This window comes from Leucoraja erinacea, chromosome 6 (genome assembly GCF_028641065.1).
Source record: "Leucoraja erinacea ecotype New England chromosome 6, Leri_hhj_1, whole genome shotgun sequence".
Lineage (NCBI taxonomy): Eukaryota > Metazoa > Chordata > Chondrichthyes > Rajiformes > Rajidae > Leucoraja > Leucoraja erinaceus.
In genome coordinates this window covers 71,396,856-71,418,698 of record NC_073382.1, presented here as the reverse complement: position 1 = coordinate 71,418,698, position 21,843 = coordinate 71,396,856, and the positions used below count along the sequence as shown (strand labels likewise).

Below are 21,843 nucleotides of genomic sequence, written 5' to 3'. Positions count from 1 at the left end.
CACCTTGAATCCCATATGCCTTATCCTTCTGGACCAGCCTATATGCGGGACATTGCCAAACGTCTTACTAAGGTCCATATCGACAAAGTCTACCACTCTTCATCAACCTTAGCACCTCATCAAAAACCTCAAATTAGTGATCTGGGATTTCTCCCACACAAAGCTGTGCTGACTATTGTTGATCAATTCCTGTCTTCCAAATGTACATAAATCCTATCCCTCAGGAATTTCTCCTTCGGACTTTCAATAACTTTCCTACCATTGAAGAAAGACTCATTGGCGTGTCGTTACCTGGCTAATCCCATGCCCTTATTAAATGAAAGAACAACTTCAGCTATCCTTCGGTTTGTCCTATCTCTATGTTATCTCCTGGTTCTCCACTGTTGTCAAAGTTTTCAGCAATTTGTTATGATGTCAGATACAAGGTTTTGATCATAGTCTCACTTTATTTCTTATTTTTAATTTTCTATGGGACCAATGTTTACTTCAGCAACTATCTCTTGTTATATAAATGGAAGCTGTTTTTGCATTTAACACAAGCTCATTCACCTTATTCAATTTCTCCCACTAAATTATCTTTGGCGAATTTCTAAATTCTTTACAATCCTCTAACTTACTAGTCTTCACAACAATTGTTTTCTTTCAATTTGTTAACATCCTAGATAGACACAAAATGCTGGTAACTTAGCGGGACAGGCAGCATTTCTGGCACAGGCTCGGCAATCGTTTCGCTGAACACATCTGCTCAGTCTGCCTGGGCCTACGTGAACTCCCGGTTGATAAATAACATCCTAAACTTTATCTTTCCCCTTTAACTGAGATCATAATCTGAAATCATGATCATATTGCTGCACTGCAGCATGATTTGTTTTGGATAACCTACACACTGCTTTTAATTATAGAGCAGATGAAGTTTCAGATGGGACTTTTTCAGGAAATTATTCTTCTAACTATAATCAAAATGTCAAATAGAATTGTGTATGCTTTGAAACAAGCAAATATGGAATGCTTCAATCGTTATTTCAATATGTCTAAATAGATGATCTGTGGTGGTCAGGTAGCATGTTTCTTGGTATAGACAGTAGAGAATTCACTGAAGTCTGAATGGCCATGAATGCAGATCTCACCAACAAAAGCAGATTGTCAATTAAGGGTTCAGGCAAGGACAAGTATCTCTGACAAGCACAAGGTCATTGAGAATATAACAAAACCAGAAAAAAGTGGGAATAGTCAGCAGGTCAGGTAATATCTGTGGAAGAGTAACAACTTCTAAGTTTCAGACCAACAATTTTGCATTAGGTGTGGAAGAAAATAAAGTATTGCTTAAAATGTTCATAAGAAGGGAGAAATGAAAGAAAAAATAGATAGACATATGACAGGACGAATGGAGTATATTAAATTATAAAATGCATGATAAAAGACACTTGAGTACATTGGGATAATTAAGAAAACAAATGTTAGATCTAAAGAAGTTAAAAAGTGGTATTGGAGAATAACAACATTTATATGTCCCACTTTTTCTCAATCCTTTGCTGCAGGAGAGTTAAGATTGTTTATGTGTCTGATCTATTAAATGGAAGAACTAGAGCTCCTGAATACAGATGAATAATTTCCAAATAGAAAAAAAATATATAGAAGGCAAAATAAAGAAGATAAAATAAAGATAAAATATGTTTCAACTATGATCTCAACAACAGCAATTTCAAATATAAAACTTCATTTCTCATAACTTTGGAGTGAAAAATAAAAGAAGAAAACGTATTCAAAAACCTCAGGACAAAGCCACTGGCCAATATCCACCATAGCCCCACAGATACCAATAGCTATCTCTGACACATTCCACCTCCCAGTTGATCTGCCTCTGCTGTATCCGTTCACATGACTTTTCACACCTGTGTCTCTTGGATGTCTTCCTTTATTATTAACCATGGCTCTCAATCCCCCCCTCCATTATTTCCTGATAACATTCCGCATGTCCTAACTTTTATAATATCCACTCCTTTCAATTATATTTCAGCACCTGACACATTTTCCCATCCCCTTTCAGGAATTTTTGTAGGGATTGTTCTGTTTGTGACATAACATTTCCAATGCCACCAGAGGAGATGAACTCCTACCCTGTGGCTTCATCCAAACCAGCTTGCCAGGGACTAAACAGCCCTACCACACGAAACAGAAATGTATTTACATTTACTCCAGTTTAGTTTATTGCATTTGGGCTCACAATCTGTCATACTCTTTATCTATTCTTTTTAAAGCACTTTTTCTTGGGGGATACCTGCAGGGCTTTGGAATTGGGCTCACCCACCCAGCAACCAAAAGTTTTATTTTAAATATTGTGTTTCTCCATCTGAAACAAGGGAAACCATGTAAGCTTTAATGCAAGATGATCCTTCTAGGAAAACTGGAGGAATTACCTTTTGTAGTTGGAACGTTAGGGGCGTTAATGAGCCAATTAAAAGGGGTAAGGTCTTAGCCCATCTAAAATCAATTAATGATGATATAATATTTTTACAGGAGACGCATCTCAAGGATGGAGCTCATAACAGGCTGAAGGCTAACTGGATTGGCCAACTATATCATTCTACTTTTCTTTCTAAAGCTAGAGGTACTGCAATTATAATTTGTAAAGGCATACCATTCAAACATAAAGCCACTAAAACCGATAAGGAGGGTAGGTACATTATAGTATCTGGGGAGTTATATTCAACCCCACTTACTATGTACCCCCAATTTTGACAACCCACAATTTTTTAATAAGATAATTAATGTAATCTCAGACTTAACCCAGCAAAATCTGATAATTGGAGGGGACTTCAACTGTGTTCTGGACCAATAACTGGATAAATTCTCACACCAAAGGAGATATAATACAAAATCATAATCTAGGGAACTCCTAAACACTTATATAAAAAATACAAATATATAATCGATGTATGGAGGATTGCAAATCCATCCGGAGAGAATATTCTTATAAAACGTATACACGTATTGATTATTTTCTGGTGGACACAAAACTAATCCCTTTTACAACAAATCCCAAATATCATAATAATGTTATTTCCGATCATTGTCCATTAACATTCTCCTTAAAATTAGGAATGCGTAATAAAAAAATGTTCTGGAGATTTAATCCTCAAATATTAACCGATCCAGCTTGCTGTGAATATTTGAAGCAACAGATGGAATTATTTTATGAGACAAATGACACACCAAGTATTTCGGCCTCTTTATTATGGAAATCTTTTAAGGCCTTTATTAGAGGTTCTATTATCTCATATCAAGCGTATCAAAATAAAAAAAAAACAGGATGGAACAATTGGAATTAGAAGAACAGATTAGACAGCTTGATTTAGAAAATGCTACCGATCCTTCTATTGATAAACATAATAAGATAGCTGTATTAACATTTAAGTTAAATCAAATTCTCTCTGGAAAAGTTATCAAGTTATTTCAATATACTAAGCAAAAAAACTTTGAATTCGGTGATAAACTGCACAAACCTGGCAGTTGAGAAAAATGGAAAAAGATCATACCATTCAAAAAATTAGATCAGAAAAAGGTGAGCTGCTTATACTCCCTAAAGATATCAATTAAAGATATTTACAATTCTATCAAAATTTATACACATCTAAAACTTCAGTAGAAACGATAAAGTTTTAAAACTTTAAAGAACAGACGTTACCACAAACTTTAGCCAAATCAACTATTACACTGATACCCAAAAAAGATAAGGATCTCGATGAGCCAGGATCATATAGAGCAATAGCTCTTTTAAATACAGATCAGAAAATATTAGCTAAAACCCTGGCAAGAAGACTAAGTATGTTAGAAAATTAATACACCCTGATCAAACTAGGTTTATACCCATGAGACACTCGTTCAATAACTTGAGATGCCTGTTTAATATAATGTACTCATACAGAACAATAAAAGACATCAATTATTTCCTTAGACGCAGAAAAAGCATTTGACCAAGTAGAATGGGAATATCTCTTCACAGTATTGCAAAAATTTAAACTAGGCAAAAACTTTATTTCATGGATATAGTTGTATGCTGCTAGCGGATGTAGGCTAGCAGCAGATGGAGGGAGGTGGACTCGAACATTAGGCACGGCGTGTGCCCATCCAGGAGCACGACCATCTTGTTTAGGAGGCTTGATGGCCACCAGTCGTCTAGGCCCTCCATATGAAGGAGCCTAGCAGCACACTCCATCCTGCTGAGCCCATAAATCAGGAGCAGAAGCTCCTTAAGGCCGAGGTATTTCTCAGTGGCCGGGGGGGCTGCGAGGAAGTCTGTGACCTCTCCGGCCGTGTCCTGGTCAAGGGCCCCCACCAGGTAATAGAAACGGGTGTCATCTGCTGTCATGCCCCGCAGGTGGAATTGGGCCTCCGCCTGCTGAAACCAGATATGCGGCCGGGCGATCCAGAAGGTAGGTAACTTCACCGAGACCGCGTCGAGAGACAGGGCCGGGTCGGCCTTTGAGGAGGATAGTTGGGAGGAAAGTCTTCTATATACACACCACTGTTCTCTTAATGTTAGGCACTCGCTAATACAATTTAAAATACTGCATAGACTTTATTATTCAAAGTAAATTGAATTAGATCTTCCCAAATGTCTCTCCTATTTATGATAAATGTCTCCTCCAAGAAGCAACCATAACCCATTCCTTTGCTTCCTGTACAAAATTACAAAACTCAGGAGGGGAATTTTTGATATCTTTTCTAAAATACTTTAAATAAAATTGGACCCCGGCATAAAATTGATCACACCAGGTATGTCAGAGGCCTGTTCTGAGCTAACATTATTTCAAAGACGTTTCCTTAACTATGGCCCGATAAGGGCGGAAAAACAAATACTTAAATTTTGGAATCAGAGAACAGTCCCTACAGTGAAGATGTGGATCACAAACATGTCTGAGACACCACATCGGGAAAACATTAGGTTTGTCTTGGCTGAAAAACCAGATCAATTTCTCAAGACCAAATTCAGATTCACGTTATTCTTACAAGAATAGCATGGTGCAACACAAGGGGTGTTGGGGGGACGAGTGGCAGGTACATCTCCACCTTTCTTTTTCTCTTTTCTTATTTCTTTATTTTTTGGCCACACTACTTTGGTAGTTTAGGGGTCTTTCCTTTGTTCTTTTTCGAGCTATCTTTTCACTTTTTCCCTTTCTTGTTCTCTTTTTCGTTTCTTTTTTCCATTGTCAGGTTATTAGGTTAAAAATGAAGTTGTACAATAATTGTATAATTTTAGATGTCAAATGTTTTATCTTTGTACAATTGCTTCTAATAAAAATAAAAAATAAAAAAAATAATTTAAAAAGTATTACCAGCAATTCTGTTTTTTAATTTAAAATGGCAACATTTAGTTCAATTCAGATTCACATTTACATCAGATCACGTATATGTTCACATGGACTGGTGTTTTCCTGACAACAACTTTTGTGCAAACATACATTCACCATACCTAGAGTTGTCCATTCACAAGTTGAAGGCGAGATCATTTTAAGATTGGCCACAACATTGAGATCCTTGAAAAATGCCTATGGATTTATACAAGATAAACATATTTTATAAATTGATATAAAAATACTTGCTAAATTACTTTGTAAATTTTAAGCTAGCTTGTGCATTTTAAAATTAATATACTGCCTATAATGTATTTTAAGATCATATTGATGAAATAAGATGCTATATGAAAACTGTTTTTGGTGTGTTGCTATCATTGCTCTACACAGATTAATTTTAACTGCAGCTCTTTCAGCTGAATTTGGTATGCCAGAGAGGATTCTCATGAACTTCTGCAGGTGTACAGTAGAGAGCATATTAATTGGTTGCATCACAGCCTGGTTCGGCAAATTGAATGCCTAGGAGCGAAGAAGAGTGCAAAAAGTTGTGAACACACACATTTTACCCCGGTCATTGGGAAGAAGGTACAGGAGCCTGAAAACTGTAACATCCTTCCAGGATCAGGAACAGCTTCTTCCCTACAGCCATTCGGCTATAAACACTGCAACCTCAACTGCAGGCTATTACTGTTATTCTTGCACTATTATCATTTGTTTGTTTTTTATGTGTACGTGTAGGAAAATAGTATGGAATTGATAAGCATGCAAGAGCGAATATGCTACAAGAAAGTGAGCGGAGGAATGAGATTAATCTGAGAGCTGGCATGTTGATGGCCTGAGTGGCCTCTTTTTCTGCTATGAGAAATAATATAACAATGTAAATATATAAGGTGTGGATGATGATATCTAGTGTTCAATCAATTGTTCCACAAATTGGAACCTTGAGACATGGGGACTTTGGAAATCCAAGGAGCATGCTCAGAGATTGGAGTCTTTGATAAGAGATCAAGGCCAAAATAGCTGGAAAAAGTGGTGCGGTGAAGGAAAAAGTTGAGTGTACTGGTGGGAGATTGGAATGAGAGAAGCTTACTTTGAAAAAATGTCAAAGTGAACCGCCCTGAGTCAGGATTCTACTACCGGGTTGGAATCTGCTGAGGGACGTTCCCTTTAAATCATGTCACCACTCTATCCCATATTTATTAGAAAGCATAAATGTTCAAAAGAACATACTTAGATGCTTTTAATTAAAACTATTAAATCATTCTGTATTTCTCGTACTGTATATGGACAAGTAATCCTTTAGTGATGCAATCTTTTAGTCGAATATATTGGTGCACACGCTCTGCCATGCTAAATTTTGAATAGAACTGATGCAGTGCAAACAACACTAATTAATGTAAACAATTATCATTTTTATATTGATACGAATAAGACTATTCAGGGGGAGATTACTCTTACAGAATTATTCTGAACTGACATTTGAAAGGATAATTGTGCAGAAATTATGCATTTGATATAAGAAAAACAATAACTGCAAGAGATGAACGAGTACAAAATAAGGACTATTACTAAATCAATAAATCAAAGAAAGCTCTTTAAAATTATGTTCTCACCAAATGAGATTCTCTTGCAGATATCTGAAGCAACAATTTAGATGCCAAAAATAGCATGAGCAAATATATAGCTTGGCAGTTTATAAGAAAAGATAATGAAAATACAGCAGCACTTACCTGTATAAATGTATCTTTATCATAAGGCTGAAAGTACTCATCAAAACTGAAAGCTTGGACTATGATCCTACCCTGCATTGACCTAACGGGATAGAAAGGTAAATACTGAGCAAAAAGGAAAATTACTTTATTAGAATTATCCTTAGCATCAAGCATTTAAAAAAACAAAAAGAATTTAGTCTGACTTAAAATAATGAGCTCCCAAGTCAGGTAATTTTATTTTAAAAGTACTCTCTTCAAAACCACTTAATCTAGAGAGTGCATTGTGGGCATCCATTAAGTATAAAGTACTGCTGTAGATTTAGGAGGAACAACAGCAGCAACAGATTAACAAGAGATACCACTGATTGGCTCTAGCCCAAGTGTGAGGAGAGGGGTGAAAACAGTTGAAAACTGAGGAATTGGCTGTGTAAATTGGTAAATCAGGCAATTTTTCAGTCAATTTAAGCAGGACAGCTCTTTGCGAGCGGCAGTGAGTGAAGTGCCCTGTGAGAAAAGTGTGAGTCTTCGGAGAGGAGGCTGAGGAGAGGAGACCACGCAATATGCTTGAGAGGCTAAGGATTCTGGGAGAGGCAAAGAGGTTTGCCACGCACTGCAAGGGAGCAGTGGACCAGACAGGAAGAGCGGACGGAATTACCACTAGACAGCCAAACCAGTAGGTAATTTACGGCTGGGGTGAGTACTTTCCCATTTATAGGAGGTAGGATTATATAAATAAGGGGTGTATCAATACAGTAGGGGATTCTTAAATAGGACCAGTTAATTACTTATATAAGATGGGCGGTCAGGAGATGTGCCAATACTGCGAGATGTGGGAATTTGTCGACACCATTGATGTAGAAGATCCCTACAGCTGCAGTAAGTGTTTGAGGCTAGAGGAACTCCAGCTCCGCATTGATGAGCTGGAGACCCAACTTCATACGCTGCGGTACATCAGGGGGAGGGGGAGTATTACCTGGATGTTTTGTGCCAGGGGATGGTCACACCGACCAGTTTAACTAATTCAGTAGGCAGTGAGCAAGGAAAGGAAGGTGTGGCCATAAGCGAGGCAGGTAGGGGGAACCAGGAGGAGATGCGGCAGGAGCCACAGCCCTTGTCCCTGACGAGCATGACCGAGGCTCTTACTCAATGTAAGGACGGGATCAGGGGCTGTGGGAGGGATGAGCAACCTGGCTGCAGCACCGTGGATCAGGAGGCCATTCAAGAGGGGGGAGTTAGAAGAAATGCCGTAGTGATAGGGGATAGTATTATTCGGGGGGTAGATAAGGTTCTCTGCGGCCAGCAGAACATGTCCCGAAGGCTGTGTTGCCTACCCGGTGCTAGGGTTAAGGATATCTCTGCGATGCTGGAGAGAAATTTGCAGAGGGAGGGGGAGGATCCAGTGGTCGTGGTCCATGTGGGGACCAATGACATAGGAAGGAGGATCTGCTGAAGGAGTTTGAGCAGTTAGGGAATAAATTAAAAAGCAGAACCTCGAGGGTACTGATCTCCGGATTGCTACCTGAGCCACGGGCCAAATCGGCGAGGGTACGTAAAATTAAAAAGCTAAATGCGTGGCTCAAAGACTGGTGTGGGAATAATGGGTTTGGTTTCTTGGGCCACTGGCACCAGTACTGGGACAGGGGGGATCTGTTCTGTAAGGACGGACTTCACCTGAACGGTGCTGGGACTGGGGTCCTGGCAAATCATATAACTAGGGCAGTAGAGAGGTCTTTAAACTAAGTAGCGGGGGGGAGGTATCAAGGGGGGTAATAACGGCAGGGGTAGAGGAAATAGAGCAGGGTATCGGTGGGGAAGCGGAAAGTCAAAATGTGACAGGAGACAGAATGTGTGAAGATAAAGCTTTAGATGTAAAAGGGGCAAAAACGGAAAGGAAGGGTAGTAAAAATCATCTGAAAGTGCTTTATCTAAATGCACGGAGTATTCGTAATAAGATAAATGAATTAACGGTGCAATTAAGTATATATAGTTATGATATCGTGGCCATTACGGAGACATGGCTGCAAGGGGATCAGGACTGGGAGTTAAATATAGAGGGGTACTCGACAATTAGGAAAGATAGACAGGAAAGAAAGGGAGGAGGGGTGGCCCTTTTAATAAGGGAGGGAATAACGACAATAGAGAGGAAGGATATTGCGTTGAAGGATCAGGATAGTGAAACAGCTTGGGTACAGATAGAGAATAATAAGGGGAAAAAAACACTAGTGGGTGTAATTTATAGACCTCCAAATAGCTGTGACGCTGTTAGTCAGAACATAAATCTGCAAATAGTTGACGCATGTAAAAAGGGAACTGCTGTAATCATGGGGGACTTCAATTTTCATATTAATTGGGCAAACCAAACTGGGCAGGGTAGACTAGAGGAAGAGTTTATAGAATGTATTAGAGACGGGTTCCTAGAACAGTATGTCACAGAACCGACAAGGGGGGAGGCAATCTTGGATCTGGTCCTGTGTAATGAAGCAGGATTAATTAAAAATGTCATAGTTAGGGACTCGTTGGGAACAAGTGACCACAATATGGTCGAATTCCATATTCAAATAGAAGGGGAGCAGGTTGAAACTCAGGCTAGGGTGCTTAGTCTAAATAAGGGGGATTATGAAGGTATGAGGACTGAGCTGATCAAAGTTGACTGGGATAGCAGACTCAAGAATAAGACGGTACATGAGCAGTGGTGTACGTTTAAGGGTATACTGTATAACCTTCAAGAAAAATTTATTCCTATGAAGAAAAAAAGGGATAAGGGTAAGAACAGTCAGCCATGGCTCAGTAAAACTATAAAGGATAGTATTCGGCTGAAGGCAAGGGCATATAAGGTAGCCAGAGATAGTGGGAGGGTAGAGGATTGGGAAGCATTTAAAGGTCAGCAAAAAATAACTAAGAGATTAATTAAGACGGGGAAAATAGACTATGAAAGGAATTTAGCGAACAACATAAAAACTAATAGTAAGAGTTTTTATAGCTATATAAAAAGAAAAAGGGTGGCTAAGGTGAACGTTGGTCCATTGGAGGGTGAGACTGGAGAGTTGTTGGTGGGGAACATGGAAATGGCAAAGGCATTAAACGAGTATTTTGTATCAGTCTTCACCATAGAAGACACAAAAAATATTCCAACGCTGGATAAACAGGGGGCGGTAGGAATGGAGGAGCTAAATACTATTAAGATCACCAAGGAGGTGGTATTAGGGAAATTAATGAGACTGAAGGAGGATAAATCCCCTGGGCCTGATGGATTACATCCAAGGGTCTTGAGGGAGATAGCGGTGGGGATTGTGGATGCATTGGTGATAATTTTCCAAAACTCCCTGGAGGCAGGAACGGTCCCAGTGGATTGGAAAATGGCCAATGTAACACCTATATTTAAAAAAGGAAGTAAACAGAAGGCGGGTAACTATAGACCTGTTAGTCTAACATCGGTGGTGGGTAAAATGTTAGAGACAATTATTAAAGAAACACTAACGGGGCACTTGGATAAACATGACTTCATCGGACAGAACCAGCATGGTTTTGTGAAGGGGAAGTCCTGTTTAACGAATCTGCTCGAATTCTTTGAGGAAGTAACAACCCGGGTGGATAAAGGGGAACCGGTGGATGTGGTATACTTGGACTTCCAAAAGGCTTTTGACAAGGTGCCACATAAGAGACTATTGCTAAAAATAAAAAATTATGGGATTGGGGGTAATATATTAGCATGGGTAGAGGATTGGCTAACAAATAGGAAGCAGAGAGTGGGGATAAATGGTTCGTACTCGGGATGGCAACCGGTAACTAGCGGGGTTCCGCAAGGGTCGGTGCTGGGACCCCAGTTGTTCACAATTTATATAAATGATTTGGAGGAGGGAACCAAGTGTAATATATCAAAATTTGCGGACGATACAAAAATGGGAGGAAAAGTAGGGGATGAGGAGGATAGGAAGAGTCTGCAAAAGGATATAGATAAGCTAGGTGAGTGGGCAACAACTTGGCAGATGAAATTTAATACTAATAAATGTGAAGTCATTCACTTTGGGAAAAAAAATGATATGGCAAGTTATTTTCTAAATGAGGAGGAGCTGCGTTGTAATGCAACGCAAAGGGATCTAGGGGTATTAGTACATGAATCACTGAAAGTTAGTATGCAGGTGCAGCAAGCAATCAGGAAGGCCAATGGAGTTTTGGCCTTTATTGCTAGGGGGATTGAGTATAAAAACACGGAGGTCTTGCTGCAGCTGTACACAGTATTAGTGAGACCACATTTGGAATACTGTGTACAGTTCTGGGGTCCATACTTAAGAAAGGATGTACTAGCCCTGGAGGCAGTGCAGCGAAGGTTTACAAGATTAATTCCTGCAATGAGGGGATTGACATATGAGGAAAGGTTAAGTAGGCTGGAACTCTACTCTTTGGAGTTTAGAAGAATGAGAGGCGATCTCATTGAAACATATAAGATCGTGAGGGGCCTTGATCGGGTGGATGCACCGAGGATGTTCCCAATGATCGGGGAAACTAGAACTAGGGGACATAGTTGCAGAATAAGGGGGGGCTCTTTTAAAACTGAGATGAGGAAGAACTTCTTCACCCAGAGGGTGGTTAATTTATGGAATTCACTGCCCCAGGGAGCAGTGGAAGCAGAAACTTTAAATGTATTTAAGACTAAAATAGATGTTTTTTTAGCTGCCAAGGGGATAAGGGGCTACGGGGAGAGGGCAGGGATATGGACCTAGGTATGGTTAGTATAGTAAGACCTGAGTGATCTCCTGGACAAGTGTCGATCGCCTAGATTGGGGTCGGAGAGGAATTTCCCGGATTTTTTTCCCGAATTGGACCTGGGTTTTTATCCGGTTTTTTGCCTCCCCCAGGAGATCACGAGGTTCTTGGGGTGGAGAGGGGTGATAGCGGTATGAAGGGGAGGGTAGTGTCTTGTGTTCTGTGTCTTGTGTCTACTGTTTGTGGGTAAGTGTGTCTGTTTAGTGTTCAGCCATGAGCGAATGGCGGTGCAGGCTCGATGGACCTGGTGGTCTGCTCTCGCACCTACTTTCTATGTTTCTATGTTTCTAAAGATGTATGACAATATATCCCACCGATATGGTCATCAGGGACACCCAGCAGTTTCCTTGACTTCCCACATTGTGCAAGAAGAATATTGCATCATTCTATCTGTCACTACGTCTGCACTGAAACCAAGAAAGAAAAAATACCACAACAATCACACACAAGAAACAGCAGACCACATCTTTAGCTCCTGCGACCCTTTGTTCAGTTTTTGCTTAGCCTTCTCGCCAAAGCATCCTGAGCTGAGCTAAACCATCACACTTAACCTCCACACAGATTTACTCCCAACACGGCCACTTCACAGCACTTTGTTTTCTTTTTATTGGCTGCACAATTAGGCAATTTTGATCAGTCAACCAATCCACCAGCTGCCTTGTGAAATTTCCCTTTGCTGCTCTCACTGAAGGTGACTGTGGAAGTGGTTAGAAGTTCCAGCGGACAGCAAATTCTCGTTCTCACAGACCAGCAGGAACACAAGCATAATGTTGGAAGAAGGGCCGCCAAATTTCTCTTCAAATCATTTTTGCATTTCCATTCAAGTTTTGTATTTGTTTTGGTATTGGTTTATTATTTTGCGTGTTATCTAGGCTAATCATACATACAGTGTTCTAGCTACAGAGAAAATGCAGTTAAAAAATTGCAAGGGCCACCACAAAGTAGTGGGAAATTCATCCTTAGCAAAGGAGATGGTTTGTTCAAGAGCTCTTTTCCCAGCCTATGCACAAAAGCCCTGGTTGTCCTGATGAAGCTAATGACTCCAGGATTGGCTGTACAAGGGCCCGTACAAGGTATACTGGGAGATCAGTATAGCATATGAAAGGTCCAAACAATCCTATGATAACAGCAGGGAAGAAGCTGTTCTTGAATATGTATTTTCAAGGTTTTTATAATTCTGCCCAACAGAAGAGAAAATGACTGGGGTTCGAGTCATCCTTGAAGCCTTAATATCCCAGACTTTATCTAGATTCATGCAACAAAAAAGCAGGCCATACAATCAATGAGGCTTTGATAACAATAGTCAATGAGAACAGACCCCATGCATTGTTAACATACATTATATGGGTAAATGAACAGTCACAACTGAATATGGACATACACCAGAAACTATACACTCTAGAATTTAGGAGATTGAGAGGGGATCTTATAGAAACTTACAAAATTCTTAAGGGGTTGGACAGGCTAGATGCAGGAAGATTGTTCCCGATGTTAGGGAAGTCCAGGACAAGGGGTCACAGCTTAAGGATAAGGGGAAATCCTTTAAAAGCGAGATGAGAAGAACTTTTTACACACAGAGAGTGGTGAGTCTCTGGAACACTCTGCCGCAGAGGGTAGTCGAGGCCAGTTCAATGGCTATATTTAAGAGGGAGTTAGATGTGGCCCTTGTGGCTAAGGGGATCAATGGGTATGGAGAGAAGGCAGGTACGGGATACTGAGTTGGATGATCAGCCATGATCATATTGAATGGCGGTGCAGGCTCGAAGGGCCGAATGACCTACTCCTGCACCTAATTTCTATGTTTCTATGTTACCTGGCCCCTCATTCATGTGCTCAACCAGAATTTCAGTTAGCTTCTAAAGAATGCAACAAACATTTGATTTTGGCAGTAAAAGAATGGGGTGTGACCAAAGCGATCAACTTGATCAAAGCGATCACAGACACACCAGTTAGTTGGCCAGGCTTCCTTGGCAGGACTCTTGTAAGCCCCCAAATAACTCATCCACTCAACAGGGGGTCCATGTTACAAAGCCTGACCAGGATTCCAAAGCATTTCTCCTAACTGATCCTTATCAAGGTTACAAACTTATGGCAGAAAAGAAGCCAACAGGATCTGTGACTATGAGCAACATATAATTATTGTAAATGAAGAATACAAACTCCCTGTGCAATCTGTACAAGCTGAACCCTGCCAAGAAGACATATGAATGGTTTTGGGTAACTAAACTATAGATTTATAATCTTCAGACCACATTTCTCTGAAGCCTCTGCTAAAGCGAAGAATGCCTTCAAGGACTCATGAACCTTTGTCACACACTCTGCAGCTACAAATTGAGACCTGAATAGAAATGCATGCAGAGCCCTGAGATGGTATTTATGCTCTATCCTGCCGAATGTCTTCTCCTGGTCCAGAAGAAGTGGGACTGGCAGACCACCCCTCTGAGAAAGCCTGGATAGAGTGGATGTGTAGAAGATTCCACTAGTGGGAGAGTCTAGGACCACATCATAGTCTCAGAAAGGACGTTCCTCTATTAGGAAGGAGATGAGGAGGAATTTCTATAGTCAGAGGGTGGTGAATCTGTGGAATTCATTGCCACAGAAGGCTGTGGAGGCCGTCAATGGCTTTTTTAAAGGCAGAGATAGATAGATTCTTGGTTAGTCTGGTAGGGTCTCGACCCAAAACGTCAATCATTCCTTCTCTCCAGAGATGCTGCCTGTCCCGCTGAGTTACTCCAGCATTTTGTGTCTATGTATTTAACCAGCATCTCTGCAGTTACTTCTTTCCTACATAGATTCTTGATTAGTACAGGTGTCGGGGATTATGGGGAGAAGGCAGGAGCATGGGGTTAGGAGGGAGAGATAGATCAGCCATGATTGAATGGCGGAGTTGACGAGTAGACCAATTCTGCAACTATTACATGGAAATTAACCCCATTCTGCCCTCCTGTCACATGGACTCACTGGCCTGGCCCCGTCCTCTGTGACCCTGCTCCGTTTACACTGCCCACCCTCCCCGCGGCTTTTACCATTTCGCCAGAAGATCGCTGTTTTTTCTCTCCTGCATGAAGTTCATCTTCTTGTTGCTCAGATGCCTGAAAGTAAACGCGGGCTTGATGCCTCTGTCCGCCGCCATGCTCCTAGCGTTGGCCGGTTGCTAGGAGACGGCCGTCCGAGCCTGCTTCCTTCCCCCGGCTCCTGGCGCCGTGACGACAGTTCCTGTCTCCTGGCCGGGCTCACCCGCACCTGGACACTGGTGTCGTCACTGTCATTGTCATTGTCACCCGAGACATGTTCGCCCCTAAAGGTGGAGGCAGGAGACCACAATCCCGACACATCAAACATGTCCAATGTCTTCTGGACCCGCAACTGCAGAGTATGTTTGCGTTTTACGTGTGACATCGCTTATGTAAAAGCATTTATGTATAAGCATTTAATGATCACATCTATATCTTAGAAAATAACAGAAAAATAGGTGCAGGAGTACTAGGCCATTCGGCCCTTCGAGCCAGCACCTCCATTCAATATGATCATGGCATCATCCTTTTGGGAGACAATTATATTTTTCTCCTAAACGTATCACTTAACATTTATCGGGATTGGAATTCATTTGTCAATTGCATTTCAATTTTACAAGATGTCTCTACATTTTCCTTTGTACTAATTATAGTCCTGAATTTGTGTAATCTGCGAGATGTGATAATGTACTCCTGGTGCCTGGACTTTTCCCATTCTCCAGCTCTGACCTAATCTTTCTATTACAACTTGATGTATTCAAGAGAGAGTTAGATAGAGCTCTTAGGGCTAAAAGAATCAAGGGATATAGGGAGAAAGCAGGAACGGGGTACTGATTTTGAATGATCAACCATGATCATATTGAAGGGCCGAATGGCCTACTCCTGCACCTATTTTCTATGTTTCTAACTTTAGTGGAAGAAACATTTGACCATGGTTTATCTAAGAAACAAATACAATCCTGCATCAGTTCTTTCCCACTTTTTGACCTACTATTAACTTCTAAACAAGAAACTGTTGGCCGAAGAGTAATAGAAAATAGCACAAGACTGTATTCCAGAGAAAGATTTTGGTCGTCTGCAATGCTACATAAAGACCTATATAAATCCTAAATTTTATTTGACACATTTTTAATTCATTGATAGAATATGACAATCATCATTATTGATATATTTTGCCAATTCTTAAGTAGCAACCACCACAGCATTTGGACATTGGTACCAGCTATTGTAAATTGGCAGTAATTATTAATATAGCAGGGCTTGTTTCTATATGGCTTTCCAAATGTATCTATCATTTGGCTTGTTACAAGAAATCTTATTGCTCAACATTTCTGCACCAACAAAGAAATATCTCCCATTCCTTGGCATCTCAAATTTTTAGGGAAACAATGGTTATCTTAATCTAGAGCTCAGCTAGGACCCATGAAATGGAAGTGGCCAAGGATGCCGATCACAGGATCTTTGCAGGATGCAGGGTCGGAAGAAGTGTAATTAACTTCATTAACCACTACTAATTTCCATCCTGCACACAAATTAACTTTGACCGTAAGGTCATAAGTGATTATAACTGATAAGAGCTGAATTGGGCCATTCGGCCCATCAAGACTGCTCCACCATCTCTCCCTCCTAACCCCATTCTCCTGCGTTCTTCCCATAACCTCTGACACCTGTACTAATCAAGAGTCTATCTATCTCTGCCTTAAAAATATTCATCGACAGCCTCCACAGCCTTCTGTGGCAAATAATTCCACAGATTCACCGCCCTCTGACTAAAGAAATTCCTCCTCATCTCCTTCCTAAAGGAACGTGCTTTAATTCTGAGGTGATGACCTCTAGCCCTAGACTCTCCCACTAGTGGAAACATCCTCTCCATATCCACTTTATCCAGACCTTTCACTCTGTATGTTTCAATGAGGTTCCCCCTCATTCTTCTAAACTCATCTCCGACATCTCTCTACCATTTCTTGATCTCACCGTCTCCCTCACAGGAGATAGATTATTAACCGATATCAATTATATAGCTACTGACTCCCACAGCTATTTAGATCACACTTCTTCCCACCCTGTCTCCTGCAAAGACTCTATCCCCTACTCACAATTCCTCCGTCTATGCCGAATCTGCGCCCGCGATGAGGTATTCCATACCAGGACATCTGAGGTGTCCTCATTCTTTTGGGAACGGGTGACTCCTCTCCCATCATGGATGAGGCCCTCACAAGGATCTCCTCAGTATCCCGCAGCTCCACTCTTGCTCACCCTCCCCCCAGATGCAACAGGGACATGTGACGGTGTCCCCCTAGTCTTTACCATTCACCCTATCAGCCGTCACATACTGCACATAATCCTCTGACATTTGCACCACCTCCAACGCGATCCCACCACTGGCCACATCTTCCCATCTACACCCCTTTCCACTTTCTGCAGAGACCATTCTCCCCGCAACTCCCTGGTTAACTTATCCCTTCCAATCCAAACCACCCCTTCCCCAGGTACATTCCCCTGCAACCGCAGGAGATGCCACACCTGTCCCAATACCTCCTCTCTCGACTTCACCCAAGGGCCTTGACAGTCCTTTCAGATGAGGCAGAGGTTTACTTGCACCTCCTCCAACCTCATATACTATATCTGCTGTTCCAGGTGTGGACTCCTATATATCGGTGAGACCAAGTGCTCGCCGATCGTTTTACTGAACATCTCCTCTCATTACGCCTAAACTTACATGATCTTCCAGTTGTTAAACACTTTAATTCTCCCTCCCTTTGCCACACAGACCTTTCTGTCCTGGGCCTCCTGCGCCGTCAACTTGAGGCCCAATGCAAATTCGAGTAATAGCACCTCATATTTTGCATGAGCATCTTACAACTCAGCGGTATGAATGTCGACTTCTGTAACTTCAAGTAACTCTTGCTTTCCCTCTCTCTCTCTTCCTCCCCCATCCTGGTTCTCTGACCAGTTTGACTGTCTTACTAATTACATTTTATCTTCATTGTCACCTTCCCCTAGTTAACAATGATCTATTCTACATTTTCCTTGAACCTCTTCCACTTTGATGTCTCGTTTTTACGCTATACATTTCCATATCTCTGAGACTCCCTCTTCCCTGACTCTCAGTCTGAAGAAGGGTCTTGACTCAAAATGACACCCATTCCTTCTATCCAGAGATGCTGCCTGTCCTGCTGAGTTACTCTGGCATTTTTTGTCTATCCCTAGCCACGATGGTTCTGTTCATCCTGGCCCTGTCAGGTACCAGGTTCTGGGATATGTGATTTGTGCAGGAAAATGACAAAGACCAGCAGGGGCGCCGGGGAGATGGCTGCCCTGCCGGCAGTCAGTGCGTTTTTTCATTCTTTTTGTTATTTTTTAGGGTGTTAAAAGTTTGTTTTAATGTTCTTCAGTTTGTTTTATGTGGGGGAGGGGGGAGGGGATCGGGGGAAACTTTTTTTTTCAAGCTCTTACCTTCCCGGAGATGTGATTAATTTTTCGGATCACATTCTCCGGGCGCTCTGCGACCTTCCATCGATGGAGCTGGAAGCCGCCTCGGACTGTCATGAGCCCCACCAAGGGGCGTGGACTTAACATCGGAGCTGATCCCTTGCCTGGGATCACTCCCACCACAACCACCGCGGAATCAACATCAAGGGCTCGCAGTCTCTGGTGAGGCAAGTCGGGAGCTCCAACGTCGCGGAAGGTTCGACCTGCCCCGACGAGAGGTTCGATCGCCCGCCGCGGGGGAGCTGACATGCCCCCGATGCGGGAGCTTGATCACCTCTACGCGGAGGGCACGAACGCCGCCGGCTACGGGAGTCAAGATCGTCCCGTCAACGGGGGCTCGAGGCCCACGACCGAGGAAGAACAGAAGGAAGAGACTTGAACTTTATTTCGCCTTCCATCACAGTGAGGAATGTGTAAGAGTCACTGTGGTGGATGTTCATGTTAAAATGTGTTTTTGAGTGATCTGTTGCTTTTTATTGTATGACCTGGCCAATGAAATTCCTCATATGTTGCAAAACCTACTTGGCGAATAAAGTGTGATTCTGATTCTGATTCTGATGATCTAATTGAATCGAGCAAGAGGGTACGAATGGCGTATATACTGTTCCTCATTATTATGGATGAATCCTGAACCTCACTGCCTGGCATGGTTTGAGATGGTCCTGAGGCCTGGCTGCAGGTGAGTCCAAAAGCTCAGTACCTGGAGTGCCCCAAGGTTTGGCATTGGAAAGCACCCAAGCCCAGGAAGTAAAGACTGGATGGACCCATCCAAGGGGCCAAATGCTTTCCATGTCATGCCCATTGACTATAATCTAATTTCAACACCCACATATCTAAATAATGCAGGAGTTCCCTACTACTTTCACAGGTTTTTTAGTTTTTTTCGTTTTAGAATTACAGCATGGAAACAGGTCCTTTGGCCCACCAAGTCTGCACCGACCAGCGATCCCTGCACATTAACACTATCCTACACACACTGGAGACAATTTACATTTAAACCAATTAACCTTCAAACCTGTATGTCTTTGGAGTGTGGGAGGAAACCAAAGAACTTGGAGAAAACCCACACGGTCACGGGGAAAATGTACAAATTCCATACAGACAGCACCCATAGTTGGGATCGAACCCGGGTCTCCGGTGCTGTAAGTGCTGCAAGGCAGCAACTACCGCTGCGCCACCATGACACCCACATGCTCTCTATCTAGTTCAGCTCAGCTATCTTGGGGCTATCTACACCCATCTACTTCTTGACGTCAATGTGATGAACTGCAGGAATGTTTCAAGATCGAGTTTGATTTAGCTCTTAGGGCTAAGGGAATCAAGGGATATGGGGAAAAAGCCAGAACTGGGTACTGATTTTGGATAATAGCCATGATCATATTGAGTGGTGCTGCCGGCTTGAAGGGCCGAATGGCCTATTCCTGCACCAATTTTCCATGTTTTTATGTAATCTGGAGATGTCACATCTGCCATTGCCTGAGGGAAGGGTGTATTCCAGGCATTTACAATATCTTCTCATCTCCTGCCTTTGGCCACAATTTAAAACTTGATCATCAACTCAAAATAACAATGTTAAATAGCCTTTGACAATGGAACACACGAACTGTGCAAGATCACTTTACAATCCATATGAAAACCTTACATTTCACATAACAAACCACACCAATGTAAACAGAATTCATTTCCTCTGATTGGGAGACATAGTGTAGATTAACCAAACTCGTTGTACATAATTCAAGAAGGATTGCTGCAATGCCGCCCGTGGAGTACTATGTGCAGTTTTTATGTGTGTACCTAAGGAAGGAGATATCAAAGCCTTGGTATCAATGCAACATTGTTTCACTAGATTCACTATGTTGAACAATTGAGTAATACTGGCCTACACTCAATGGATTTTTGAAGAATGAGAGGGAATCCTATTGGGACAAACAGTTTTCTGAGAGGAATTGATACGGCAGATATTGTGAGGCCGTTGAGAAGATTTTTTCCTCGCACTGGGAATACAGAATTAAAGAGCATTGTCGTGGTGTGAAGAATTAGGCATCTAGAAATGATTTTCATACCGGGTCACAAAATTTTAAAATTTGCAATGTTGCAAAAAAAATATTCACAAAATTGCCTAATTTTTACAAGCCTGGGGATATACTGTATATGTGTGTGTGTATGTGTGTATGCACCTGTGCGTAGCAGATCAATTTCAGCTCTTTTAAACCGAGTGCGATTATTTTCCATTATTATCACATACAGTAAGTATTCAAGGAAAAATAGAGAGAGATGGACATGCAAACAAGAGGCTTTTCTTTCTTACTTGCATCAGCATTGTGGCTTCTCTTCTATTATTCACTGCAGATTTTCATACATTTTCTAAGAGGGGAGGGGCTGAGTGAGGCCAGAGGATGCTGAGAGAGAAAGGGACTGAGAAGGAGGGGGAGACTCTGTGATGTAACTCAGGTGGTCGGTGCGAAGATAAAGGCGCGATCATACAAGTGTCTAATATGACACCATCTCTTTGTTCTTAGAGAGAATAAGTCTTTGTGGCAGAATGGGGTTTCCAATCATTTCGGATTACCTTGCCACTGAATTGAGTCAATGTCATGTAGTAGCCATTTTGCACCAGTAATTCCTTGTTAAAAGATGTGTGGGCATCTTCCACTCTTTATTACTGGAGACCAAGCAAGTCATCCTCAATTCTGAGGGGCTGCTTAAGGAAAAATATACTGTATATAAAAGATAATGGAAAAGCCTAGTGTAATGCAGCCTTTATAATAAAATTGGAGAATCAATGGAAAGATTGATATCTATTAAACTTTGAAACAGAGAGAAGCAGCCAACATTTTTCCTGGATCCTTCATCAGAAAAGTTTGATTGGTTTTATGGTAATACTGAAGTATTTTATTAATGATGGATTGTTTATTGGATTCCATTTTGGAGCCCAAAGTAAGCCCTTTCTCTAAAGAAAAGTTTACTTAAAACAAAATGGCACAGGTTTTATGATTATTTTATACTCAGTATCTAAAAACAAGTGTATTTTTGTCTGGGAATTCCTGTCCTAACTCCATGTTCCACTGTGTTCAAAGAAATTAACTTCTAATATTACTTAAAAAAAATTTACAGCAACATTTAGGTAGGACAGATTGCTTTGTTCACAGGAGGAAGTAATTTAATCTAAAGGCCTTTTATTCCTTTTTAAGGTTATTTTGGCCGCAACACTTTGCTTTGAATCTGTGAATGTCTGAAAATCAAAATCTAGGTAAGAGAGACACAGCTTCCATGTTTTTTTTTGCGTTACCTGCCCAGAAATTTGGGCCGCTTCTTAGTTATGTTGAAGCTATCAAAATGATAGAAGCTTATCACACAATTCCTGAAAGTTTCACACAACTCCTAAAAAAGTGCTGCTGATAATTAGATGATTCCAGTGCAGGGAATTTTTATGTGTGTATCTGGGTGCCTTAGAGTCCACAGGGAAATTGATCTCATTTTGTGGAAGGATTTTTGTTCTCCTTGTAG

At 41.4% G+C, this 21,843-nt stretch overlaps 1 protein-coding gene across 2 annotated transcripts in view; it reads right to left on the bottom strand.

Annotated features, from left to right (window-relative positions):
- LOC129698290 (cilia- and flagella-associated protein 300-like) overlaps window positions 1–15,019 on the bottom strand; it is a 42,129-nt gene extending 27,110 nt beyond the window's left edge. The window contains exons 1-3 of one of the 2 annotated variants that reach the window (XM_055637356.1): window positions 14,857–15,019; window positions 7,085–7,166; window positions 5,474–5,549 (exon numbers count right to left, since the gene is read on the bottom strand). In XM_055637356.1, the coding sequence (XP_055493331.1) occupies window positions 5,474–5,549; window positions 7,085–7,166; window positions 14,857–14,963 (265 nt within the window). In that variant the 5' untranslated portion in view covers window positions 14,964–15,019. The remainder of the gene's footprint in view (window positions 1–5,473; window positions 5,550–7,084; window positions 7,167–14,856) is intronic. The other variant, XM_055637357.1, reaches the window with a different exon arrangement.
- Between the last annotated feature and the right edge of the window lie 6,824 nt (window positions 15,020–21,843).